At 48.6% G+C, this 27,648-nt stretch overlaps 1 protein-coding gene across 1 annotated transcript in view; it reads left to right on the top strand.

Moving 5' to 3' along the window:
• Positions 1 to 27,353, top strand: part of b3galnt2 (beta-1,3-N-acetylgalactosaminyltransferase 2) — a 49,581-nt gene extending 22,228 nt beyond the window's left edge. Inside the window, exons 3-12 of the mRNA XM_070884665.1 lie at positions 1,899 to 1,999; positions 5,075 to 5,268; positions 7,501 to 7,596; positions 8,647 to 8,757; positions 10,791 to 10,881; positions 12,636 to 12,819; positions 14,209 to 14,331; positions 16,016 to 16,175; positions 25,724 to 25,780; positions 26,823 to 27,353. Coding sequence (XP_070740766.1) covers positions 1,899 to 1,999; positions 5,075 to 5,268; positions 7,501 to 7,596; positions 8,647 to 8,757; positions 10,791 to 10,881; positions 12,636 to 12,819; positions 14,209 to 14,331; positions 16,016 to 16,175; positions 25,724 to 25,780; positions 26,823 to 26,954 — 1,249 coding nt within the window. The 3' untranslated portion in view covers positions 26,955 to 27,353. The remainder of the gene's footprint in view (positions 1 to 1,898; positions 2,000 to 5,074; positions 5,269 to 7,500; positions 7,597 to 8,646; positions 8,758 to 10,790; positions 10,882 to 12,635; positions 12,820 to 14,208; positions 14,332 to 16,015; positions 16,176 to 25,723; positions 25,781 to 26,822) is intronic.
• The last annotated feature ends 295 nt before the right edge of the window (positions 27,354 to 27,648 follow it).

Below are 27,648 nucleotides of genomic sequence, written 5' to 3'. Positions count from 1 at the left end.
GAGGAGAAATTTCTTCTCTGAGGGTTGCAAATCTGTGGAATTCGCTGCCTCAGAGAGCTGTGGAAGCTGGGACATTGAATAAATTTAAGACAGAAATAGACAGTTTCTTAAACGATAAGGGGATAAAGGGATATGGGGAGCGGTTGGGGAAGTGGAGCTGAGTCCATGATCGGATCAGCCATGATCGTATTAAATGGCGGAGCAGGCTCGAGGGGCCATATGGCCTACTCCTGTTCCTATTTCTTATGTTCTTATGTTTTCTCGAGAAAGGAAAAGTCTGAGGGTGACCTGATAGAGGTCTTTAAAATTATGGACAGGTAGACGTAGAGAAGACATTTCCACTTGTGTGGGAGTCTAAAACAAGGGGCCATAATTATAAGATAGTCACTAATAAATCCAATCAGGAATTCAGGAGAAACTTCTTTACCCAAAGAGATTGGTGAGAATGTGGAACTCGCTACCACAGGGAGTGGCTGAGGTGAATAGAATTGATGCATTTAAGGGGAAGCTGGATAAACACATGAGGGAGAAAGGAATAGAAGGATATGGTGATAGGGTGAGATGGAGAGGGGTGGGATGAGGCTCGTGTGGAGTATAAACACTGACATAGACCAGTTGGGCCAAATGGCCTGTTTCCGTGCTGTACATTCTATGCAGCTTTATGGTTATGGGCCAATGTATACTGGGATCTGCATTAGAAGTTCTTACACTCATTACAGCCAGTAGAAGGAGAAGACTTCTATTCCATTGTTCTGGCCGGATTCGAACCCAGGTTGTGGAGATGGAAGACCACTTCAATTCGTCGCAGTGCTTTCGACAAAATTGTTCACGTGTGTTGCTTTAATTTGCATAATGTGACCTTGGAATTATTCAGTATTTAGTCAGCCCTTCCAATCGCATATATTTACAGAGAGTATGTTATAAAATGTTCTGTTATGCCCCCGGTGTCTGCGTTGGTGAGGGTTTTACTTTCACTGGTTCTATCAATTTCCCCATCTTACCTCTACAATTTCTTCCAACCCTACATCCCCTTTGGAATACTCTGTTTCACTAGAGTTTCTGTGCACCCGCTCCCCACCCCAACCCCCTCCCTTCATCACAACTTTCAGCTGCCTTGGTTTTGCTCTCTGTCTGACACTCACTTCTTAAAAACCCATCTTTCCCTCCCCCCTGAGCTTCAGCTAACCCGCCATATCACTCACTTCCTGGCTCAATGCCCACTTTCCTTGCGTCTGTCTGTGCAGTGCCTTAGGACATTTGTGATGTTAAAGGCGACCTATTGATGATTCGTTGTGAGATGATTCAGTTGTGAGCTAAAAAGGATGTTGAACTTTTGAAACTGGTGGCATGACTGTGCTGTGCAGCTAGCTGTGTAAATCTGGAGTGTGCGGATATTTTGACAAGGGTGTTAAGCGCATCGGTATGTAATTTAAGTGTCAGCCGTGGCTCACTCGCCTCTGAGCCAGGAGGTCGTGGGTTCAAGCCCCACTCCAGAGACTTGAGCACAGAATCCAGGCTCACACTCCCACTGAGGGAGTGCTGCAGTGTCAGAGGTACCGACTTTCAGATGAGGCCCGCCGTCTGCGGTGGACGTAAAAGATCACACGACGCTATTGGAAGAAGAGCAGGAGAGTTCTCCCCGGTGTCCTGGGGCAATATTTATCCCTCAACCAACATCACTAAAACAGATTAACTGGTCATTATCACATTGAGGTTTGTGGGAGCTTGCTGTGCGCAAATTGGCTGCCACTTTTCCCACATTACAACAGTGACTACACCCCAAGAGAACTTCATTGGCTGTAAAGCGCTTTGCGAGGTCCTGTGGTTGTGAAAGGCGCTATATAAATGCAAATCTTTTCTTCTCCCTCCTTCATGCATGCTTTTTTTGTCTACGGCAGTGTCATTGCAAAGTTTATAATTGGTACCTATGGGTGCGACATCCCCGATGAGGACAGAGAAGATCCCTATTCCTGTCGGCTGCTCAACTTTACAGACCCAGGTCAGGCTTGCTGCAGATTATCGACCTGCTGTATTCATGTATTTGACAAGGGAGAGGCTTCCAGTACACAAGCATGCTGCCAGTCTGAAATAAAAACAGAAAACGCTGGAAACACTCAGCAGGTCAGGCAGTGTCTGTGGGGAGAGAAACAGAGTTAACCTTTCAGGCTTTTCGTCAGAACTGGAAAAAGTTAGACAGGTTTTAAGCAAGTGTAGGGGTGGAACGGAGAACAAAAGGGAAGGTCGGTGATAGGGTGGATGGCAGGAGAGATTAGAGAGACAAAAAGGATGAGGGTACGAGGCAAAAGCAGCTGATAATGGGACAAACATGGCAATAAAAGAGGGGTCTGGAGGAGGTGTAAATTATTACAGAATGTCGAAGAGAAAATGGATAATTAAGATCTAAAGTTGTTAAAGTCGTATGTTGAGGCTGGCAGGCTGCTAAGGGCCAAGTAGAAAGATGGGGTGCTGTTCCTTGAGCTTACATTGAGCTTAAAAGCTGGTAATCGGTAGCACCTTCCCATTTATGACAAAAGGTCACAGACCTGAAATGATAAATTTCTCTCTCCGCAGATGCTGCCTGACCTACTGAGTAACAGCAGAATCAATACCAGCAGCTGTTGTCCGGAAAATAGGGGCAGTGCTTATGATTTGAAATTGCTGAACTCAATGATGAGTCGTTCCGGTACGGGGCGTGTAGGATTCTCTCACAATCGTCCTCTTCGGTGGTCACTGAGGGGGGTCAGACGGCCTGTGGTCAGCTTGTGGCTGAGCATGGCCAAACATGGTCCAGTTGGACACTGGGAAGGCTGAAACCGCCGGGAATTTTGTGTCCTCCTCCCCTGGGTCTGTCCCCTTCCCCTGGGTCTGTCCCCCTCCCCCGTCCCTGGGACTGCTCCCTCCCCTGGGCCTATCCCCTCCCCCCGGGCCTATCCCCTCCCCCCGGGCCTATCCCCTCCCCCCGGGCCTATCCCCTCCCCCCGGGCCTATCCCCTATCCCCGGGCCTACCCCCTCGCCCCGGGCCTACCCCCTCCCCCCCCGGGCCTACCCCCTCCCCCCCCGGGCCTACCCCCTCCCCCCGGGCCTACCCCCTCCCCCCAGGCCTACTCCCTCCCCCCGGGCCTATCCCCTCCCCCCGGGACTACCCCCTTCCCCTGGCCTGCCCCTTTCTCCGGACCGCTCTCTCAGGCTGAATCAGACTGGGCGCAGCCTCGGTGCCCTGCTCGGCCCTTAGTGGGACAGAACCTGGAGCCGGCTGGTTTCCGAGCACACCGTGCTCCCTGACCGCCGTTCCTCTGTTCACTGCCGCCAGTCTGTCCGTCACAAAACACACCGGGCCTAGCAGACCATTTGTAATGCATGCCAGAAATTAATGTGTGTTTCTAGACCAGCGATGAGGAACTTCAGTCTGGAGGAGCTGGGATTGTTCTCCTTGGAGCAGAGAAAGTTAACGGGAGATTTACTAGAGGTTCAGAATTATGAGGGCTTCCGATAGAGTAAATAAAGAGAAACTGTCCCCAGTGGCAGGAGGCTCGGTAGCCAGGGGACACAGATTTAAGATAATTGGCCAAAGAACCAGAGGCGAGATGAGGAGGATATATTATTTTCCGCAGCAAGTTGTTGTTATCTGGAATTCACTGCCTGAAAGAGTGGTGGATCAGATTCAGTAGTAACTTTCAAAAGAGAATGATATATGCTTACAAAGGAAACATTGCAGGGCTATGGGAAAGAGCAGGAGGCGTGGGACTGATTGGATAGCTATTTGAGAGCGGGCACAGTGGGCCGAATAGCCTCTTTCTGTGCTATATGATTCTAAGGGCCCGAACTTGGTGAAAGCTAAGGCCCGCCCAAAGGAGCGCCGAAAGACCAGGCGGTACTTTGCCAGGAAGATTCCTCCAAAAGATATGCCAGTACCGCCCGGCGGCAAAACAATGACTTGCGCTGTGAATGTGGGCGGCAGCGGGCGGGAACTCCCAATCTCCGGCAAATGCGATCCTCGGTAAAGTGCCGCCGAGGATTGAGTCAGGCCCAAGGAGCGGGGGGGGGGGCGGGGGTGCGGGGTGAAGCAGCTAAAAATAAAAACCCGACTGGAAAACCTTCAGGGGACCCCGTCCACATAAATCGCTGAAAGAAAATCAAAATTAAAAGAAGTTCACTAACCTTTTTTTTGCAGGTCTTCTTACTTAGTGTCGGGGTTAGACCTGCCCTTCACACAGCGGTCCTTCCCCCTGCTGCCGCTGACTCCCGCCGCCCGCAACAAAATGGCAGCTCGGCGGGCCGGAGGACACTTACACGCCTTGCGCGTTAGCAGGCGGTTCCCAGCGGTCCTCCCCCTCTCCCCATCCCGCCGGTGGGAGGCCGAGAGGAATCTGTCATCGAGCGGAGACCACCCAAAAAACTCGGCGATAGCCAGCGGCAGTAAGGCCACCAAGTCCGGGCCCACAGAATCTATAAGAAACAATAAGCTGTAGCTAAAGGTGATTTATAATGTAGCTAATAGTTTAATGTAGGGCATCATGTTCTCCATGTGGTCAGTATTGCACTGCAAAGAACGAAGTGTGCGTTCGGGACGTTAATTTGAGTCTGATTTCTGGACGAGTGTATCCACATCAACATCTTCTGCCAGCCGTGGCTCAGTGGGCAGCATGTCGCCTCTGAGTCAGAAGGTTCAGGGTTCAAGTCCCACTCCAGGGACTTGAGCACATAACCCAGGCTGACACTTATTACTGAGGGAGTGCTGCACTGTCGGAGGTGCCGTCTGTCAGATGAGACGTTAAACCGAGGCCCCGTCTGCCCTCTCGGGTGAATGTAAAAGATCCCACGGCAATATTTTCAAGAAGAGCAGGGGAGTTCTCCCCGGTGTCCTGGCCAATATTTATTTCTCAACCAACAGATTGTCTGGTCATTGATTTCAATGCTGCTCATTGGATCTTGCTGTGCACAAATTGGCCACAGTGTTTTCTACATGACTACACTTCAAAGAAAGTATTTTATTGGCTGCAAAGCGCTCTGAGGTGTCCTGAGGTTGTGAAAGGCGTGATATAAATGCAAGTCTTTCTTTCTTTTGTTCCGCAGTTATCGGACAGGAAATTGAAGCCGTCAGTCTGTTTGGAAGTCCTGCCTCGACATTGCTTGGTAGCAAGATTTCAAAGATTGACTTCCGAGTTCTCCATCCCGTCGTTATTACAAGACTCGGGGTGTTCCACGATCAGAGAGGAGCAGGCTTTCATCAGAACCTGACCGTGCGACTCTACCAAACCACACTGGAGGTAAATCCCACCACCAGGAGCTTAACCTGCGACCACATATCCTCTCCATTGCCAACACCGTCTATTTCGACCTCGGTAGCATCGTCCGTTTCCGCTCCTGCCTCAGCTTATCTACTGCTGAAGCCCTCATCTGTGCCTTTGTTACCTCCAAATTTGACTATTTCAACGCACTCCTGGCCGGCCTCCAATCTTGCACCCCCCCCCCCCCCCCCCCCCTCTCTGTCGGCCAGTGGGTAGCACAATCACCTCTGTGACAGAAGGTTGTGGGTTCAAGTCCCACTTCAGGGACTTGAGCACATAAATCTAGGCTGACACTCCCAGTGCAGTGCTGAGGGAGTGCTGCACTGTCGGAGGTGCCGTCTTTCGGATGAGACGTTAAACCGAGGCCCCGTCTGCTCTCTCAGGTGGACGTAAAAGATCCCATGGCACTATTTCAAAGAGGAGCAGGGGAGTTCTCCCTGGTGTCCTGGCCAATATTTATCCCCTCAATCAACATAACAAAAGCAGATTATCTGGTCATTGTCACACTGCTGTTTGTGGGAGCTTGCTGTGCGCAAATTGCCTGCCGCGTTTCCCACATTACAACAGTGACTACACTCCAAAAGTACATCATTGGCTGTAAAGCGCTTTGAGATGGCTGGTGATCGTGAAAGGCGCTATATAAATGCAAGTATTTCTTTCTCTGTAAATTTGAGCTCATCTAAAACTCTGCTGCCCATGTCCTGTTATCCACCAAGTCCCGTTCATCCATCGTCAATGTTCCTTCTCAGCCGCGCGGCCGAGTAGCAGCGCTGTTACGGGAAAGGTCTCGCGCAGGCCGCTCACCGGCTTCTCCATTGTAAATACCGCGCACTGAAAGAGACGGGCCGCGCGGAACCGTGCAGCCGACAGGGAACATTGCCCCTCACCCCTGTGCTCGCTCACATACATTGGCTCAAATGTGAAATTCTCATCCTCTGTTCAAAATCTTCCCATGGACTCGCCCCTCCCTGTTTCTTCAATTCTCTCGCCCGACAACCCTCTGAAAACTCTACATTCCTCCGAATTTGGCCTCTTGTGCATCCCTCGATTTTCATCGCTCCACCATTGCCAGCTTTGCTTTCAGCTGCCTAAACTCTGGAGCTCCCTGCCTGAACCTCTCCGCTTCTCTACCTCTCTTTCCTCCTTTAAGACGCTCCTTAAAACCGACCTCTTCGACCGAGCTTTTGTGTCACCTGCCCTGATGTCTCCTTCATAATTCCAATGGCAACGTATCAATGTTCTGAATGTAACCACGGTGCTCATTTTGAAATTGCGGTAAAACCACAACAGCAGTTCTCAAAAGATTATTGGTTTGTTTTCATTCATTCTGGGGACGTGGGCGTGTCTGGCAAGGCCGGCATTTATTGCCCATCTCTGGTTGCCCCCGGAGAAGGTGCTGATGGTGGACCTTCAACCGCTGCCGTCCTTCAGGTAACCGCCCGGTTGTCTGGCACGCCGCAGTTACTCAGGAAATGGCACCGTGAGGGTTGGAGGAAGTGTGCTGTACGAGGCAGCGCTGTGTAACAGTCTGTTGGAACTCCTGGGGCTGGAAATTCAGTCTCCTGCCACCCCTCTTTGCGCCCCGGAGAAGTGACAATGGCGGCGCAAAGCAGTAGCGCCCCACCGGGGCATTCGGCGCCGGTATTGACAAGGCGCACGGGGCATTACCGCCCGGAAGCCAGTGTACAACGCCCCCCCGGTTGCGATACCGGCTCGATGCTTGGATCGCGCATAACCCTTGGCGCCCCCTGCTGGGAACGCCTGTGGAAGCGGGCGTCCCCAGCTGTAGCAGGCCATTCAGGCCGACCTGAGGCAAGTGAGATTGTTTTGAAAAGAATGTTGTTTTATGCGATTTACGTTGTGGTGAGTTACTTATTGGGAATGTTTTTGGGGGGGTTTATTTTTCCGGGTTTATTTTCCCCGGCCGGGTCTTTGTTAGACTGCTCCGAGCTCAGGAATTTCCCTTGCTCAGCCGGCCGAGCGCCCTGAGAGAGGTGTGTAACGCCTCCCTTAGCACCCAGCTCCAAACTCGGGGCCCAGCTGATGAATTTTGGGGCGGCAGACTCAAACCATTTGCCGGTGCAAAATTTACCGCCCCGCCTGGGACACCGCCCCAAATAAGGCCCGACCGAATTTACCCCCTTCCCCAGGGCTTTATTTCTAAATCCTGGTTGAGGTTGTTGCTGTATTACCGTGTGAATGTTTTACCAGGAGGTGATTGTCAGTGCCCGCTTCAGTCCGCTCAGCTCTGGAGTACAAGTGAACCGACTGTGGTATAAACCGGTGGAGAAGTTTCTTTTACCTAAGGTACGAGCAGAGGTTTACGGGTAATTATGTCTTTGCTGTTTGTGACTGTCCACACTGAGCAAGTTTTAGAAACTCCCACCCATATCGCATGCTGCAGGCCTTTGCTGATTTGTCTCCTCTTTCCCCAAACCCCCCCCCCCCCCCCCCCCACTCAGCTCATCTCTTGCGATGAAACGCTCCGCTCCCTGGCTGATGGGGGATCGCGAGACCTCTTCCCAGGCGTGTACAGGCGCGCCATGGAACTGGCCATTAAGAAGTGGGTGAGGGTGACCTTGGCTGTCCCATTGTTTCCCCACACCTTTCCTCTCTGGCTTACCCCCCCCCAGTCTGGTCCATCAGTCTCAAAGTGCTTTACAGCCAATGAAGTACTTTTGGAGTGTAGTCTCTGTTGTAATGTGGGAAATGCCAGTTTGCGCACAGCAAGCTCCCACAAACAGCAATGTGATAATGACCAGATAATCTGTTTTTTTGTTATGTTGATTGAAGGATAAATATTGACCAGGATACCGGGGATAACTCCCTGCTCTTCTTTGAAATAGTGCCATGGGATCTTTTACATCCACCGGAGAGAGCAGACGGGGCCTCGGTTTAACGTTACATCCGAAAGACGGCACCTCTGACAATGCAGCACTCCCTCAGCACTGCACTGGGAATGTCAGCCTAGATTTATCTGCTCAAGTCCCTGGAGTGGGACTTGAACCTACAACCTTCTGATTCACAACAGTGACTACATTTCAAAACTACTTTATTGGTTATAAAGCGCTTTGGCATGTCTTGAGGTCTTGAAAGTCATCATATAAATGCAAGCTCTTTTATTTCCTTTTCTGAGCAGAACGGTTTCAAATGTTGACAACCATTCACTTGTAGTAAACCATGGCAACGGCAAGTATGCCAATCTGGTGAAGAAATTACCCCATTCCTTAATGGCTCAGGAAATAACTGTAGCCTTCATCCGTGGCAGTTGTGTCTGAGCTGGGAGCCTGCAGGACCAGTCCAGGCAGGGTATAACGCTTTGGGTCAGAGTGTTAAATACCATCCTCTCTCTGATAGGGCTTTGAAGGCACCATTGCTTGGGAGAGCCAAGATTCGGAGTATCTCATCACCACGAACCTCACTGATGTCCAGCTTGACAGTGGAGGAGGTGTCCTCCGGTTTTCTGCAGTAAGTCGATCCTCGTGTTATAGTACGTTGACTAGTCGCAAGTCCTGCATCCTCTCCTGGGGACAGACACTGAGAAAGATTACTGTGTGTTGGTGCCGTGCTCTTCAAAACAACAGTGTCGGCTGCGGCTCATTCTCGTCTCTGAGTCAGTGTCGTGGATTCAAGTCCCACTCCAGAGACTTGAGTCCATAATTCACACTGACACACCAGTGCAGTACTGAGGGAGCGCTGCACTGTCGGAGGGGCAGTACTGAGGGAGCGCTGCACTGTCGGAGGGGCAGTACTGACAGAACGCTGCACTGTCGGAGGGGCAGTACTGAGGGAGCGCTGCACTGTCGGAGGGGCAGTACTGAGGGAGAGCCGCACTGTCGGAGGGGCAGTACTGAGGGAGCGCTGCACTGTCGGAGGGGCAGTACTGACAGAACACCGCACTGTCGGAGGGGCAGTACTGAGGGAGCGCTGCACTGTCGGAGGGGCAGTACTGAGGGAGAGCCGCACTGTCGGAGGGGCAGTACTGAGGGAGCGCTGCACTGTCGGAGGGGCAGTACTGACAGAACACCGCACTGTCGGAGGGGCAGTACTGAGGGAGCGCTGCACTGTCGGAGGGGCAGTACTGACAGAACGCTGCACTGTCGGAGGGGCAGTACTGAGGGAGCGCTGTACTGTCGGAGGGGCAGTACTGAGGGAGCGCTGCACTGTCGGAGGGGCAGTACTGAGGGAGAGCCGCACTGTCGGAGGGGCAGTACTGAGGGAGAGCCGCACTGTCGGAGGGGCAGTACTGAGGGAGCGCTGCACTGTCGGAGGGGCAGTACTGACAGAACACCGCACTGTCGGAGGGGCAGTACTGAGGGAGCGCTGCACTGTCGGAGGGGCAGTACTGACAGAACGCTGCACTGTCGGAGGGGCAGTACTGAGGGAGCGCTGCACTGTCGGAGGGGCAGTATGACAGAACGCTGCACTGTCGGAGGGGCAGTACTGAGGGAGCGCTGCACTGTCGGAGGGGCAGTACTGAGGGAGCGCCGCACTGTCGGAGGGGCAGTACTGAGGGATCGCTGCACTGTTGGAGAGGCAGTACTGAGGGAGCGCCGCACTGTCGGAGGGGCAGTATGACAGAACGCTGCACTGTCGGAGGGGCAGTACTGAGGGAGCGCCGCACTGTCGGAGGGGCAGTACTGAGGGAGCACCGCACTGTCGGAGGGGCAGTACTGAGGGAGCGCTGCACTGTCGGAGGGGCAGTACTGAGGGAGCGCCGCACTGTCGGAGGGGCAGTACTGAGGGATCGCTGCACTGTTGGAGAGGCAGTACTGAGGGAGCACCGTACTGTCGGAGGGGCAGTACTGAAGTAATGCAGCACTGTCGGAGGGGCAGTACTGAGGGAACGCCGCACTGTCGGAGGGGCAGTACTGAGGTAATGCAGCACTGTCGGAGGGGCAGTACTGAGGGAGCGCCGCCCTGTCGGAGGGTCAGTACTGAGGGAGCGCTGCACTGTCGGAGGGGTGGTACTGAGGGAGGGCCGCACTGTCGGAGGGGCAGTACTGAGGGAGTGCTGCACTGTCGGAGGGGCAGTACTGAGGGAGCGCTGCACTGTCGGAGGGGTGGTACTGAGGGAGGGCCGCACTGTCGGAGGGGCAGTACTGAGGGAGTGCTGCACTGTCGGAGGGGCAGTACTGAGGGAGCGCTGCACTGTCGGAGGGGCAGTACTGAGGGAGGGCCGCACTGTCGGAGGGGCAGTACTGAGGGAGCGCTGCACTGTCGGAGGGGCAGTACTGAGGGAGGGCCGCACTGTCGGAGGGGCAGTACTGAGGGAGCGCTGCACTGTCGGAGGGGTGATACTGAGGGAGGGCCACGCTATTGGAGGGGCAGTACTGTTGTCTTTCTTTCAATTAAATGTGCAGGAATGGGACTCAATGTAAAATAAGCTTTAACTGTGTGTTTAAAAGATGTGACTGGATATTGATATTGGAGAAGTGTATGTGCCTGTGTGGTAAATGTAGTTTGTCCTGATCTCTAGCTGGCCTTGTTGTTATAAATAGGTTCAGCTCCATGCAGAGAAGGAGGTGATTCAGGATGGATTCGGACAAGATGTGGCAGCGGTTGCTGGAGGCTTTACTTACACCATCCATGGTAGGTCAGTGAAAGACCACACTGGCAACAGGTATCAGTGTTCACTGCACAGCCCCTGAACCTTAAAACAACACTGCCAAAGCAGAATACAGAATACTGGCTGACAAGAAGGATATTAAAGACTCAAAGGCCTGAGCTTTGCAAATAGGAACATAACAGTTCTTTAGTAAAACTTATATAAGCATCTTCTTTTAATGGACACTTGCAACAATTGGGTACCTAACCTGGTGCATTAGTTCACAGGGGGTTGCAGTTTATTCTTGCAGAGAAAGACTGTTGCCACTGCCAAGCAGCAGATAGCATCCATTTAAAAGAGACGTTAGTCTCAGAGAACACTTCCCTACACAATTGTTACAGGGCTTGACCGCGTAGATGCAGGGAGGATGTTTCCCCCGGGCTGGAGAGTCTAGAACCAGGGGTCACAGTCTCAGAATAAGGGGTCGGCCATTTAGGACTGAGATGAGGAGAAACTTCTTCACTCAGAGGGTGCTGAATCTGTGGAATTCTCTACCCCAGAGGGCTGTGGAGGCTCAGTCTTTGAGTATATCCAAGGCAGAGATGGGTAGATCTTTGGATATTAAGGGAATCAAGGGATATGGGGATCGGGCGGGAAAGTGGAGTTGAGGTAGAAGATCAGCCATGACCTTATTGAATGGCGGAGCAGGCTCGAGGGGCCGAATGGCCTACTCCTGCTCCTAATTCTTATTTTCTGGGACCTTACCAGATGGAAGGGAAGAGACCTAAAATGGCAGGTGTCCATAGAGTCTGATTTTTTTTTTAATCAACAGGGGTATTTTGTAAATGTTAATTATATTTTGTAAGGACCCCTCTTAGAAACAAACTACAGGATAGGGTAATAGTTCCCATCCTCTTGTTCAGATCCCTCCATAGCCTCGCCTCTCCCAATTTCTGTAACCTCCTCCAACCCCACAGTCCCCCGAGATGTCTGGCCTCTTGAGCATCCCCCGATTTTAATGGCTCCACCATTGGCTGCCGTGACTTCAGCTGCTGAGCCCCTAAATTCTGGAATTCCCTCCCTAAACCTCTCTGCCCCTCTTTCTCCTCCTTTTTAAGATGCTCCTTAAAACCTGCCTCTTCTGGTCACCTGTCCTAATATCTCCTTATGTGGCTTGGTGTCAAATTGTGTCTGAAAACACTCGTGTGAAGCACCTTGGTACATTTTACTACGTTAAAGGTGCTATATAAATGCAAGTTGTTGTTGTAGTGTGGCGTTTATGTTACTGGACTAATCCAGAGAGCGTGAGTTCAAATCCCACCATGGGCAGTTTGAGAATATGAGTTTTTTTTAAATAAGGCAATATAAAGCTGGTGTTAGTAAAAGTGGCCATGGAGCTGCCTGATTGTTGGAAAAATCTCAACCGGTTCACGAATGACCTTTAGGGAAGGAAACCCGCCATCCTTGTCCGGACTGGGCCTATATGTGACTCCAGTCCCATACTCTTAACTGCCCTCTGAGGTGGCCTAGCGAGACACTCAGTTGCATCAAACTTAGGGTAACTAGGAGTGGACAATAAGTTCTGGCCTTGCCAGCGACGCCCACATATGGAGAATTATTTTTTTTTAATTCCCTCTGCATATTATATTGCCTTACTGTATGATAACTACTCTTTATAGCTTCCTGATGCAGTAACCCCCTCCCCTGTTATAACTTGTCTGAAATATAACAGGGAGCGTGATAGACAACGATTACTGCGAGCACATACACAGCCTGTCACTCTGCTCATCTTTTTCAGATGGCGCTGCACTCCTGGAAAGCCTCACCACTAGGCCCGAGCGGTTTGAGAGCCACAAAGATAAGCTCAGGGAGGAGGATGTTGCCTTACAAGAAGAAAGCCAGACTTATCAGGATATTGTTTTTGTAGACGTGATCGACACGTACAGAAATGTGCCACATAAGTTACTGCACTTTTATCAATGGTAAAGGATGTTCATCATTTTGTTCACTCTCTGTGTCAGCTGTGGCTCAGTGGGCAGCACTCTCGTCTCTGAGTCAGAAGGTTGTGGGTTCAAAGTCCCGCTCTAGAGACTTGAGCAGAAAAATCTAGGCTGAGACCCCACTGCAGTACTGAGGGAGCGCTGCACTGCCAGAGGTGTTGTCTTTTGGATAAGACCTTAAACTGAGTCCCTGTCTGCTCTCTCAGGTGGACATAAAAGATCCCATGGATCTATTTCAAAGAAGAGCAGGGGAGCTCTCCTCGGTGTCCTGGGCCAAAACTTATCCCTCAAGCAACACCTAAAATAGAATATCTGGTCATTATCACATTGCTGTGTGTGGGAGCTTGCTGTGCACAAATTGGTTGCTGCGTTTCCCACATTACAATAGTGACTACACTTCACAAAATAAGTACTTAATTGGCCGTGAAGGGCTTTGAGACGTCGTGAAAGGTGCTATAGAAATACAAGTTCTTTCCTTCTTAATATGGGAGGGATTGTAATCTGGAGTGACCGAGTTCCTTGTTTGGATGACCAAGTATCTGAGGTGTGGAGGCCCCAGTGCCAGGTTTAGGGGACTCCCCAAAACCCACATACCTGCCGAAAAAGCACTTTAATTATATTGGAGTGTGTACGGACCCGGGAAGGCATCGGAAAAGCCGGTTTTCGGCGCGCAATGCACATGCGCTGAAAACCGGCTTTTTCGATCTGTCAAGCTTCTGGCTAGACCGATCTCCAGCATCTCGGGAGCGAGGATATTCCCACGGCAGAGATTGGGCTATTTGCCCATCTCTTGCCCAGCGAATGTCCTTAAAACTCTTGCGCCTGGTGAAAGCGGGCACATAGCCTACTTTTACCAGTGTAAGAGTTTAAAAACATATCAAAAACATATTAAAATAAAATTTAAAAATACATACTTGTTAAAAATCCTGCCCACTCAGGTAATTTTATTTTAAACCATAATTAAAACAATTTTTTTTTTTAAATCGTCAAATTTTTTTTTTCAAAAACATTTCTATCAACTTTCATTTCTACAGATGTTTTTTTAATGTTTAATGTAGTGTTTGGATGTTTGGGGGTGTTTCTCATTCATAGTAATAGGAATTTTGGACTTACGAAACTCCTATTACTATGAATGAGAAAATACTTTACCGTGATTGGGTGTCCAGGCCCACGTGACCCCTGCGGACGACCCGACGTGAACGCGCTCCGTTGCGCAAGAGTGAGACCTCAAGTCCGGGATCTCTGGCGGGCGTTCGACCAAAAGGTAGGTGCGCATCTTCTGTCCTAGTGTTAGTCGAACGCCCGGGGGAAGAAGAAACAGGGATTTCAGGGCCATTGTGATTTCCGATCCTGCTTTTGCCTTCCGAACAGGTCTGTGGAATCAACAAGCTTCAAGCTGCTGCTAAAGACGGATGACGATTGTTACGTGGATGTGGAGGCTGTGCTGGAGAGAGCAGGAGACCGGCTGGAAGCAACAAACGTGTGGTGGGGAAAGTCAGTGTCTACTTCTTCATCAGAGCTTTATAAAATCGGTTAATCCTAAGCCATTCTAAAGGAGAAATTTGCAGGGCTACGGGGCAAAGAGCAGGGGAGTGGGACTAATTGGCTAGAGCATAAGAAATAGGAGCAGGAGTAGGCCATACATCTCTGCCATTCGAGCCTGCTCCGCCATTCAATGGCTGATCTTCTACCTCAACTTTCCCGCCCGATCTCCATATCCATTGATCCCTCATTGCCCAAAAATCTGTCGATCTCAGCCTTGGATATATTCAATGATTGAGCATCCACGGCCCTCTGGGATAGAGAATTCCAAAGATTCACCACCCTCTGAGTGAAGACATTTCTACTCATCTCAGTCCTAAATGACCGACCCCTTATCCTGACATTGTGCCCCCTAGTTCCAGATTCTCCAGCTAGGGGAAACAGCCTCTCCGCCCTCTTAAGAATTTTTTACATTTCAGTGAGATCACCTCTCTTTCTTCTGAACGCCAGGATTTTCCCCAGGCTGGAGAGTCTGGAACTAGGGGGCATAGTCTGAGGATAAGGGGTCGGCCATTTAGGACCGAGATGAGGAGGAATTTCTTCACTCGGAGGGTTGTGAATCTTTGGAATTCTCTGCCCCAGAGGGCTGTGGATGCTGAGTCGTTGAGTATATTCAAGGCTGAGAGAGGTAGATTTTTGGACTCTCGGGGAATCAAAGGATGTGAGAATCTGGTGGGAAAGTGGAGTTGAGGTCGAAGATCAGCCGTGATCTTATTGAATGGTGGAGCAGGCTCGAGAGTCCGTATGGCCTACTCCTGCTCCTATTTCTTATTTTCAAATCACTAAAGAATGCTCGACAGACCTTAATACCAAATGTCTGAGGACCTTCTCCGCCTGATTTCAGTGGAGTGCGATTACTGAGTCTTTGAAAATACCAATGGAAAACAAATCTAAAAGGATGAGATATGAGAGTCATTCATCACAAAATACATGGTGCTTTGGAATAACTTAATTATCAATTAAATTAATTTGTGAAATAAAAACAGAAAATGCTGGAAACACTCAGCGGGTCAGGCAGCATCTGTGGTGAGAGAAACAGAGTTAACGTTTCAGGTTGATGACCTTTCGTCAGAACTGGAAAATGTTAGCGATGTAAGAGGTTTTAAGCAAGTGTAGCGGTGGGGAAAGGTTGTGGGGTGGAACAGAGAACAAAAGGGAAGGTCGGTGATAGGGTGGATGGCAGGAGAGATTAGAGAGACAAAAAGGATGAGGGTACAGGTGAAAGCAGCTGATAATGGGACAAACATGTCAATAAAAGAGGGGTCTGGAGGAGGTGTAAATGCTTACAGAATGTCGAAGAGAAAATGGATAATTAAGATCTAAAGTTGTTAAAGTCGTATGTTGAGGCTGGCAGGCTGCTAAGGGCCAAGTAGAAAGATGGGGTGCTGTTCCTTGAGCTTACATTGAGCTTAAAAGCTGGTAATCAATCGGTAGCACCTTCCCATTTATGACAAAAGGTCACAGACCTGAAATGATAAATTTCTCTCTCCGCAGATGCTGCCTGACCTACTGAGTAACAGCATTTTCTGTTTCTGTTTCCGATTTCCAGCCTCTGCAGCACCTTGCAACTGTCGTCGTTTATTTGTTTGTTCAATAAAGTCTCTCGCTCATTCATTTCCCCGACTGATTTCCCCAGTTTCAGGCAGAATTGGGCCGTGGATGGCAGTGGGAAGTGGATGGAGCTAGAGTACCCGAGTCTGGTCTATCCCGATTTTGCCTGTGGTTCTGGTTACGCCGCCTCTCACAATCTGATTCAGTGGCTGGCAGAAAACGCAAAGACACTAAAAGTCTATCAGGTATGAGCAGCTTCCTGTGGTTTTTAACTGGCTTGTGCAAATGGTGGCTGTAAAATGCACTGCTTATTTCCCCCCCCCCCCCCTCTTTTAGATTTTAGGAACATAAGAACAGAAGAAATAGGAGCAGGAGTAGGCCATACGGCCCCTCGAGCCTGCTCCGCCATTTAATACGATCATGGCTGATCCGATCATGGACTCAGCTCCACTTCCCTGCCCGCTCCCTATAACCCCTTATTCCCTTAACGTTTAAGAAACTGTCTATTTCTGTCTTAAATTTATTCAGTGTCCCAGCTTCCACAGCTCTCTGAGGCAGCGAATTCCACAGATTTACAACCCTCTGAGAGAAGAAATTTCTCCTCATCTCAGTTTTAAATGGGCGGCCTCTTATTCTAAGATCGTGCCCTCTAGTTCTAGTCTCCCCCATCAGTGGAAACATCCTCCCTGCATCCACCTTATCGAGCCCCCTCATAATCTTATGCGTTTCTATAAGATCACCTTTCATTCTTCTGAATTCCAATGAGTAGAGGCCCAACCTACTCAACCTTTCCTCATAAGTCAACCCCCTCATCCCCGGAATCAACCTAGTGAACCTTCTCTCCAAAGCAAGTATATCTTTTCGTAAATATGGAAACCAAAACTGCACGCAGTATTCCAGGTGTGGCCTCACCAACACCTTATATAACTGTAGTAAGACTTCCCTGCTTTTATACTCCATCCCCTTTGCAATAAAGGCCAAGATACCATTGGCCTTCCTGATCACTTGCTGTACCTGCATACTATCCTTTTGTGTTTTATGCACAAGTACCCCCAGGTCCCGCTGTACTACAGCACTTTGCAATCTTTCTCCATTTAAATAATAACTTGCTCTTTGATTGTTTTTTTCTGACAAAGTGCATGACCTCACACTTTCCAACATTATACGCCATCTGCCAAATTTTTGCCCACTCACTTAGCCTGTCTGTCCTTTTGCAGATTTTGTGTCCTCCTCGCACATTGCTTTTCCTCCCATCTTTGTATTGTCAGCAAACTTGGCTACATTACACTCAGTCCCTTCTTCCAAGTTGTTAATATAGGAATTGCCAGAAGATAAAAGACCAAAGTCCATCTAGTTCCCCTTCTACCATCCTGGTAGTCGCTCGATACAACGTTAATGGACTAATCACAGCAATCAATCTCAACAACAACTTGTATTTATATAGTATCTTTAACATAGTAAAATGTGGAGTATTATAAGACAAAACACTAAATTTGATACTGAGCTGCATAAGGAGAAATTAGAACAGGTAACCAAAAGCTTGGTCAAAGAGGTAGGTTTTAAGGAGCGTTTTGAAGGAGGAAAAAGAGGTCGAGAGGTTTAGGCAGGGAGTTCCAGAGCTTGGGGCCCAGACAACTGAAGGCTCGGCCACCAAAGGTTGAGCAGCTATAATCAGAGGTGCTCAAGAAGGCAGAATTTAAATAGCGCAGACATCTCGGGGGGTGTGGGGCTGAAGGAGATTACACAGATAGGGAGGGGCGAGGCCCTGGAGGGATTCGTAAACAATCTCTATCAATAAGTCTACAACAGACCCAGACACGAGGTGAGGAAAGCCCCAGGGATGGAGAGCTTCGGGAACCAGAGGTCCAAAGTCATCTCTTCCTCCTGAGCATCTACATAAGAATATAAAAATTAAGAGCAGGAGTAGGCCATATGGCCCCTCGAGCTTGCTCCGCCATTCAGTCAGATCATTGCTGATCTTCTAGCTCAATTCCACCTTTCCGCCCTGTCCCCAGGGGGAGTGTGATAATCGGATAGCTCTTTCACATGTCATGTCTCAAATTACTTGCCTACTGTATCCCAAAATATAATTTTCTGAAAGAAATCCACCAAATTTGTGAATATGATTAAGAAGTTTGCAGACGACACTAAAATTAACTGTGTGGTTGATAATGAAGAGGAAAGTTATGGACTGCAGGAGGATATCAATCTACTGGTCAGGTGGGCAGAACAGTGGCAAATGGAATTTAATTCAGAGAAGTGTGAGGTGATGCACTTTGGGAGGGCTAATAAGGAAAGGGTAAACACATTAAGCGGTAGGTCACTTAATAGTGTAGATGAACAAAGGGACCTTGGAGTCCTTGTCCACAGGTCACTGAAAGTAGCAGGCCAGGTGGATAAGGTGGTTAAGAAGGCATACGGAATGCTTGCCTTTATTGGCTGAGGCATAGAATACAAGAGCAGGGAGGTTATGCTTAAATTATATAATATGTTGGTTAGGCCACAGCTGGAGTACTGCGTGCAGTTCTGGTTGCCGTATTTATAGGAAGGACGTGATTGCACTAGAGAGGGTGCAGAGGAGATTTACTAGGATGCTGCCTGGAATGGAGAATCTTAGTTATGAGGATAGATTGGATAGGCTGGGTTTGTTCTCCTTGGAACAGAGAAGGTTGAGAGGACCTCATTGAGGTGTACAAAATATTGAGGGGCCTGGACATAGTGGATAGTAAGGCTCTATTTCCATTGGTGGAGGGGTCCATTATGAGAGGGCATAGTTTTAAGGTGGTTGGTGGAAGGTTTAGAGGGGATTTGAGGGGGGCTTCTTTACGCAGAGGGTTGTGGGGATCTGGAACTCGCTGCCTGGAAGAGTGGTGGATGCAGAAACCCTCATCACTTTTAAGAGATGGTTGGATGGGCACTTAAAGTGCAGTAACCTGCAGGGTTACAGACCTAGAGCTGGTAATTGGGGTTAGACTGGATGACCTTTTGTTGGACGGTGCAGATATAATGGTAAGTCCCGCAGGGAACAGAATATTAGTTTCGATCGCCTGGATGTGTCGGAGGAATTTTCCCAGATTTTTTCTCCCTCAATTGGCCTGGGTTTTTATCTGGTTTTTGCCTCTCCCAGGAGATCACATGACTCCGGTTGGGGTGGAGTGTAGAATGTTTCAGTATAAGGGGTGTCGCAGTTGTGTGAGGTGGACTGGTTGGGCTGGGTGCTCTTTGCCTTTCCGTCATTGTTCATAGGTTTATATGTAACCTTTAGGGCTACTGACCAAGGGCCGTGCGGCTCTTTGTCGGCCGACGCGGACAAGATGGGCCGGACTGGCCTCCTTCTGCGCTGTAAATTTCTATGTTTCTAAATTTGGTTAGATGGCTTTCATTACCCATGTGGGTAATTGCACTTCCCAGGTGATGGTGATCAGCCTGCACTGACTCTAGTGCCAGCTTTCTGTCTGGGCAAATGTTAGGGGGACTAGATAAGGTCATAATTGTGATCTTATCTCTGGGGTTCCGTCCACCCCCCCCCCCAACCCCATTCCACGGGGTCTGTGTCGGCACAGTAACAACTGTGTCAGCTGTGGTTCAGTGGGCAGCACTCTCGCCTCTGAGTCAGAAGGTTGTGGGTTCAAGTCCCACTCCAGGGAGTTGAGCACAAAAATCTAGGCTGAAATTCCCAGTGCTGTACTGAGGGAGCACTGTCAGAGGTGCCGTCTTTCAGATGAGACGTTAAACCGAGGCCCCATCTGCTCTCTCAGGTGGATGTAAAAGATCCCATGGCACTCTTTCGAAGAAGAGCCAGGGGAGTTATCCCCGGTGTCCTGGGGCCAATATTTATCCCTCAATCAACATAACAAACAAATTATCTGCTCATTATCACATTGCTGTTTGTGGGAGCTTGCTGTTTGCAGATTGGCTGCCACGTTTCCCACATTACAACAGTGACTACACTCCAAAAGTACTTCATTGGCTGTAAAGTGAGATGTCTGGTGGTCGTGAAAGGCGCTACATAAATCCAATTCTTTTCTTTTGCTGTCCTAGGAATGAGTGACCATAATATGGTTGAATTTCAAATTCAGTTGGAGGGTGAGAAAGTTGGGTCTCAAACCAGGGTCCTAAGCTTAAATAAAGGACACTACATGAGGGCAGATTTGGCTAAAGTGGACTGGGAAAATAGACTAAAGTATGGGACGGTTGATGAGCAGTGGCAGACATTTAAGGAGATATTTCATAACTCGCAACAAAGATATAATCTAATGAGAAGGAAAGACTATAAGAGAAGGGATAACCATCCGTGGCTAACTAAGGAAATAAGGGATGGTATCAAATTGAAAACAAGGGCATATAATGTGTCCAAGACTAGTGGGAGGCCAGAGGATTAGGAAACTTTTAAAAGCCAGCAAAGAACGACCAAAAAAATGATTAAGAGAGGGAAGATAGATTATGAAAGTAAACTAGCACGAAATATAAAAACAGATAGTTAGAGTTTCTACAGGTACATAAAAAGGAAAAGAGTGGCTAAAGTAAATGTTGATCCCCTGGAGGATGAGACTGGGGAATTAATAATGGAGAACAGGGAAATGGCAGAGACATTGAGCAAATATTTTGTATCGGACTTCATGGTAATGGATAATCAGGGGGCTATAGGGAGGGAGGAACTTAATACAATCACTATCACTAATGAAGTAGTGCTCGGTAAAATAATGGGACTAAAAGCGGACAAGTCCCCTGGACCCGATGCCTTACATCCTAGATGTCATGTATGTAACCATCATGCAACGGTAATCTTCATGGAACTGTAACCTTTATGCAACTCCTGTACACTGTACTTATACCCTAGAAATGCACACCCTGACCACAGGGGGTGAACTTGTGGGAGACACTCCTCACCTGGGTTTCCAGGTATAAAAGGGGAGGTCCCACCCAGGGTCGACACTTCTTGGGGAATAAAGGTTAAGGTCACGTAGTGACTGTGTCTGCAGTACATGCCTCGTGTGATTTTGTAGTAAGGTGCAGGGACACCACACTAAGGTCCTAAGAGAAGTGGCTGCAGAGATAGTGGATGCATTGGTCCCAGCAGATTGGAAAACCGCAAATGTAACGCCCCTATTTAAGAAAGGAGGCAGACAAAAAGCAGGAAACTATAAACCAGTTAGCCTAACATCTGTCGTTGGGAAAATGCTGGAATCCATTATTAAGGAAGCAGTAGCGCGGGACATTTGGAAAAACATAATTCAATCAGGCAGAGTCAACATGGTTTTATGAAAGGGAAATCATGTTTGACAAATTTGCTGGAGTTCTTTGAGGATGTAACAAGCAGGAACCAGTGGATGTGGTGATTTGGATTTCCAGAAGGCATTCGATAAGATGCACAAGATAAAAGCTCATGGGTTGGGGGTAATATATTAGCATGGATAGAGGGTTGGTAACTAACAGAAAACAGAGAGTCAGGATAAATGGGTCATTTTCCGGTTGGCAAACAGTGACTAGTGAGGTGCTGCAGGGATCAGTGTTGGGGCCTCAACTATTTACAATCTATATTAATGATTTGGATGAAGGGACCGAGTGTAATGTAGCCAAGTTTGCTGATGATACAAAGATGGGTGGGAAAGCAAGTTGTGAGGAGGACACAGAATCTGCAAAGGGATATAGACAGGCTAAGTGAGTGGGCAAAAATTTGGCAGATGGAGTAAAATGTGGCAAAATGTGAGGTTATCCACTTTGGCAGAAAAAAATCAAAAAACAAATTGTAATTTAAATGGAGAAAAATTGCAAAGTGCTGCAGTACAGAGAGACCTGGGGATCCTTGCACATGAAACATAAACAGTCAGTATGCAGGTACAACAAGTAATCAGGAAGGCAAATGGAATGTTGGCCTTTATTGCAAGGGGGATAGAGTATAAAAGCAGGGAAGTCCTGCTACAACTGTACAGGGTATTGGTGAGACCACACCTGGAGTACTGCGTACAGTTTTGGTCTCTGTATTTAAGGAAGGATATACTTGCATTGAAGGCTGTTCAGAGAAGGTTCACTAGGTTGATTTATGAGGATAGGTTGAGCAGCTTGGGCCTTTATACATTGGAGTTCCGAAGAATGAGAGGTGATCTTATTGAAACTTAGAAAATAATGAGGGGGCTCGACAAGGTGGATGCAGAGAGAATATTTGTACTCATAGGGGAAATTAAAACTAGGGGACATAGTCTTAGAATAAGGGCCGCCCATTTAAAACTGAGATGAGGAGAAATTTCTTCTCTCAAGTGTGTTGTAAATCTGTGGAATTCTCTGCTCCAGAGAGCTGTGGAGGCTGGGTCATTGAATATATTTAAGGCGGAGATACAGACTTTTGAGCGATAAGGGAGTCGAGGGTTATGGGGAGCGGGCAGGGAAGTGGAGCTGAGTCCATGATCAGATCAGCCTTGATCTTATTGAATGGCAGAGCAGGCTCGAGGGGCCAGGTGGCCTACTCCTATTCCTGTTTCTTATGCTCCAACAACCCACCCTGACAAAACAGCAATTTCACTTTGTATGTACACGCTTCCACAGTTACACACAACTGTGTGTTTTTGCAATGGAGTGTGTGAAAGTACAGAAGCTGTTCAGCAGCACGAAAGATCAGACTGTTGCTGCTTTTTTTTCTCTCCCTAAATTGCCTGGGTTTTTATCTGGTTTTTGCCTCTCCCAGGAGATCACATGGCTCCGGTTGGGGTGGAGTGTAGAATGTTTCAGTATAAGGGGTGTTGCAGTTGTGTGGGGCGGACTGGTTGGGCTGGGTGCTCTTTGCCTTTCCGTCATTGTTCATAGGTTTATATGTAACCTTTAGGGCTGCTGACCGAGGGCCGTGCGGCTCTGTGTCGGCCGGCACGGACACCATGGGCCCAAATGGCCTCCTTCTGCGCTGTAAATTTCTATGTTTCTATATTTTGCCAAACTTCTGTCCAATTCACAAAATCAGATTGCAAGTTTACTGACAGAGAGAGTTCCAGCCGGTTTTCCATGTGTGTGTTGAATGGTTCAAGCCTGCTGTATTATTGATGAACCCACATCTCTGCTCACCTCCTCCAATCTTCGGCTGAGCAGGTTTCCCTATCCCCCAACCCCCCCCACCCCCCCAATCACATTTACCACTTGCCCCACCAAACACCATAGGAAGGTGATTCAGCCTCTCAAGCCTGTTCCACCATTCATTCGATCATGGCTGATCTGTATCTACCTATCTTGGTTCTGTAACCATTAACACCCTTACCCAACAAAAATTTAGCAATCTCAATGTTTAAATTTTCAATTGACCCCCCCCCCCCAGCCCTCTTTGGAGGACAGAGTTCCAGATTTCCACTACCCTTTGTGTGAAGAAGTGCTTCTTGACATCACTCCAACGCACTCCTGGCTGGCCTTCTACATTCGACCCTACACAAACTAGAGGTGATCCAAAACTCGACTGCCCGTGTCCTAACTCGCACCAAGTCCCGCTCACCCATCACCCCCTGTGCACGCTGACCTACATTGGCTCCCGGTTAAGCAATGCCTCGATTTCAAAATTCTCATCCTTGTTTGCAAATCCCTCCATGTGTGTAATCTTCTTCAGCCTCACAATCCGCCCCCCCACCCCGAGATATCTGCGCTCCTCAAATTCTGCCCTCTTGAGCATCCCTAATTATAATTGCTCAGCTATCGGTGGCTGTGCCTTCAGCTGTCCAGGCCCCAAGCTCTGGAACTCCCTGCCTAAACCTTTCCGCCTCTCTATCCCCCTTTAAGACACTCCTTAAAACCCACCTCTTTGACCAAGTTTTTGGTCACCTGCCCTAATTTCTTCTTAGGTGACTCGGTGTCATTTATTTGTTTTGTTTTCTAACCCTCCTGTAAAGTGCCTTGGGACATTGTACTACGTTAAAGGTGCTAGATTGTTGTTGTTGTTTAACGGCCTGGCCCTAATTTTAAGGTAATGCCCCCTCGTTCTGGGCCCCCAACAGAGGAAATAGTTTCTCTCGATCTACCCCGTTAACTCCAGATTCTGAGCAGGCCCAATTTTGCTCCTTGGACTGTGCATGAACACCGTATAGCAGGAGGTGAGACTAATCAACAACCAGACCATGACAAAACAGTTTGAAAACAGTTTGATGCTGGAAGATTTCTGCAATATGTATTCATGATAACTCCTTCGTCTCTTCATAGATTAATAATGCAGTTGTTCTGACGTTGCACCCTTATTCCCATCTGCAGTTTTGTCACCATAGAATGGGGATCACTCCCATTAATAAAACACAGAAGTCTTCAGATGTGGAGTGGGTTTGTGAGGGTGTAAAAGAAACAGCCAACATTGAACACAATTTCAGAATTCACCAGCATATTAAAACACAGATTGGCATTGGAAGTAACTTCACATCTACTGCCACAGGAACTGAGGAAATTAATTTTGCTAAATTAACAGAAAAAAAAGCAGGAGATTGAACTGAGAAGTAAGCCCGGATGTTTTAATCGTACAGGAGAAACTGTTGTTCGGGGACTCCTGTATAGTATGTGGACGTGGGCAACATCCCGTGACACGTCATCGCAAACCAAAAAGTCCTAAAGGGACATTGGGGGAGAAATTGGGTTCCTTTGTGCCTCCCGTTAGTGCCTCCAGGCGGCGATAACGGGGTGCAAATGGGTTTGTGCCCGGACACAGCGCGATCTGCGACTCCTGCTAAATTCGACAAGTTTTGCGACGGCGGTATAGCGTTGCAGCCCAATCTCCTTCGCCCGGAGATCGTGATGCCATCGCCGTGCGCATCATCCCTGACCCGAACTTGCGTTCCGCCCCCCCCCCGGCAGCTGCAGGAAGTGTCCATTGGGCGGCCGGACGCTTCAGGGGCGATGCTTAAAGGCGAGGTGACCGAGGTAAGTAAAAAAAAAAAAATTCTAATCTCTCTTTCCAATCTTTGACCTTGCTTCCTGCTCGCAATCGATCAGCCAGGCTCCCTGCTGCAGTGCATCGGGCTAATCGGGCCAGATTACGGCTGCCGTCGATGAGAAGTCTTCTTTTGCAGAGCCTGCAGCAGTGGTCCTTCCCTTTAAGGGAAGGAAGGAGCCTTCCAACTCAACAGGCTGCACACCTACCGACCCGCCCGCTGACTCTTGCGCTCCAGGAGGTGGAGCACTTGATTTCGCACTCCACTTCTTTCCTGGCGCGCAAAGGCCGATTTTTTTTTTTTAACCTTTGAAAACCTTAGTTCCTGCTGCTAATTTATTAAACTTTTAAAAGTTAGCGCCCCAAATGGGGGGGGGTCTCCCCCATTGCTCCTTATAGCAAAGACCCACTCAGGAGTTTTGCTTTCTTGACAGCTCAGGCTGGGACTGTCACTGGCAAGTCCGACATTTATTTTATTGCCCCTCCTCCAGTTGTCTTTGAGATGATGGTGAGCCGCCGCCTTGAACCGCTGCAGCCCGTGGGGTGAAGGTGCTCCCCCCACACACAGTGCTGTTCAGTAAGGAGTTCCGGGATTTTTGACCCAGCGACGGTGAAGGAACGCTGATATATGTCCCAAGTTCAGGATGGTGTGTGACTTGGAGGGGAACCTGGGGGGGGGCCATGGTGCTCCCACCTGCCTGCGGCCCTTGTCCTTCTAGGAATGTCCTGCAGTGTTATTTTTTGGAATACTGATCTCTAATATTAACGTCCTGTAGATACGGTTGCAAAGTATTTAGAGGCTGTCACTAAATGAATATAAGTTATAAGTTGGGTAGTTCACAGTATAGCCAGTTACATGTAGAATGTCTGGTTGTGAGACTAACGCTCGGCCCTGTATTGTAACTGCAGGGTGAAGATGTCAGCATGGGCATTTGGATGACTGCTGTTGGACCTCAGCGACATCAGGTGACCAAGTTACATTCAGCATTTCCAATGTTGTTTTCTCGGAGAGACTATAGTGCGGTTTGGCTGTGTGTAGGGAGTTTACTGCATTGCTGATTTAGGAGTTGGAGACGGTAATTATGGCTTTGCAGTTTCTGTTCATTGCACAGAATGTACGGCACAGAAACAGGTCATTCGGCCCAGCTGCTCCACACCAGCCTCCTCCAACCCTATCAACATAGCCTTCTATTCCTTTCTCCCTCATGAGTTTATCCAGCTTCCCCTTGAACGCATCGATACTGTTCGCCTCAGCCACTCCCTGTGGCAGCGAGTTCCACATTCTCACCACTCTCTGAGTAAAGAAGTTTTCCCTGAATTCCCCGATTGGATTTATTAGTGACTATCTTATATTTATGGCCCCTAGTTTTAGACTCCCACACAAGTGGAAATATCTTCTCTACGTCTACCTTATCAAACCTGTCCATAATTTTAAAGACCTCTATCAGGTCACCCTCAGACTTCTCCTTTCTCGAGAACACAGCCCCAGCCTGTTCAGTATTGCCTCTAATCTCACTCGGGGACACACAATAGTTGCTGTGAGAAATGATAGTGCATAATGGAACTAAGCAGCATTTTTGGGCCAGGGTAGAGAGAGTTTCACTCTGCCTCGAGGTATGTTTTACCTGACTTGGGCATGCAAACTGTCCCATTCTCCAACACCAAGAACCCTCAATTCAAAACTGATGAGGTTATGGATGTGAATTTCTACCTTCTGTGCTATTTGCCTAAACCACTCCCTGTGGCAGCGAGTTCCACATTCTCACCACTCTCTGGGTAAAGAAGTTTCTCCTGAATTCCCCATTGGATTTATTAGTGACTTTATGGCTCCTAGTTTTGGACCCTGCCACAAATGTGTCTTTCTTTTTCATAGCATAGCCTTTCAACTCCTGCTCTCTCCTGTGACTTACCCTTGGTGTACCCCTTGAATATATTACAAGTTATTGTAGCATAAAGAGCATACTTTATTTTGAAATGTCACCCTTTTCTCCCCCCTCCTGCTTACAAGGACACACGTTGGCTGTGTGAGAAGAGATGTCTCCCAGGAGCTCTCTCGTCCCCCCAGTATTCTCCGGGAGAGCTGCTTGAGCTATGGAAGAACAAGGAACAGTGCGGGAATCCCTGTTACTGTTCAAAGTGAGGATCGCCAGTGGACTCTCGGCCAGGCAGAAGCATCAAAGATCCTTTGGCTCAGGTGCTGTTAGTTTTGAGTGGGGACGCTGCTCTGTGTGTCATTTGTACAGCTGTGGTCCGTCTGTTATCAAAGGATGAGGGAATCAGTATTGACGGACCAGATTGTGGTCAAAGAGGAACTACCTGTAAATTCCCAGCTCCACTCAGTCCTATGGGCTTTTACCCGTTATCGATCTTACTTGATTCAGGGTGGTTCTGAGCTGGCATTGCTCTGCCAGTGTCTGCACATGACCTTCCTGTGCACAGCAACGGAAGAAGTTAACAGAATATAGTTTTGATTATTAAACAAATGTTAGCAAACCTTCCTATTTTTGTATTTCTGAGAATAAAAGTACTCTAAATCCTTTCCTCTGCCTTTGTCCCCCCATCATTTAATGTCGAGTCAAGAAAGGAAGCAAACCGTGGGAGCAGGAAATAAATAATGACACAGGAGAGGGATGGCGTGGAAAACATCTTAAACAATAAGTGTAGGAAATTGGGTAGGAAAGCAGGGAGAATGGGTATGCACTCCAATTGGCAGGATGTGACTAGTGTTCCCCAGGAATCTGTACTAAAGCCTCAACTTTTCAATGTACCCATCAGTGACTTCAATGAAGGAAGAGAGAGAATAGATCCAAGTTTGCTGATGACACTATGTCAGG

This window comes from Pristiophorus japonicus, chromosome 7 (assembly GCF_044704955.1).
Source record: "Pristiophorus japonicus isolate sPriJap1 chromosome 7, sPriJap1.hap1, whole genome shotgun sequence".
Taxonomy (NCBI): domain Eukaryota; kingdom Metazoa; phylum Chordata; class Chondrichthyes; family Pristiophoridae; genus Pristiophorus; species Pristiophorus japonicus.
Note: the sequence above shows the minus strand (reverse complement) of the source record. Positions and strands in the feature narration are given on the sequence as shown.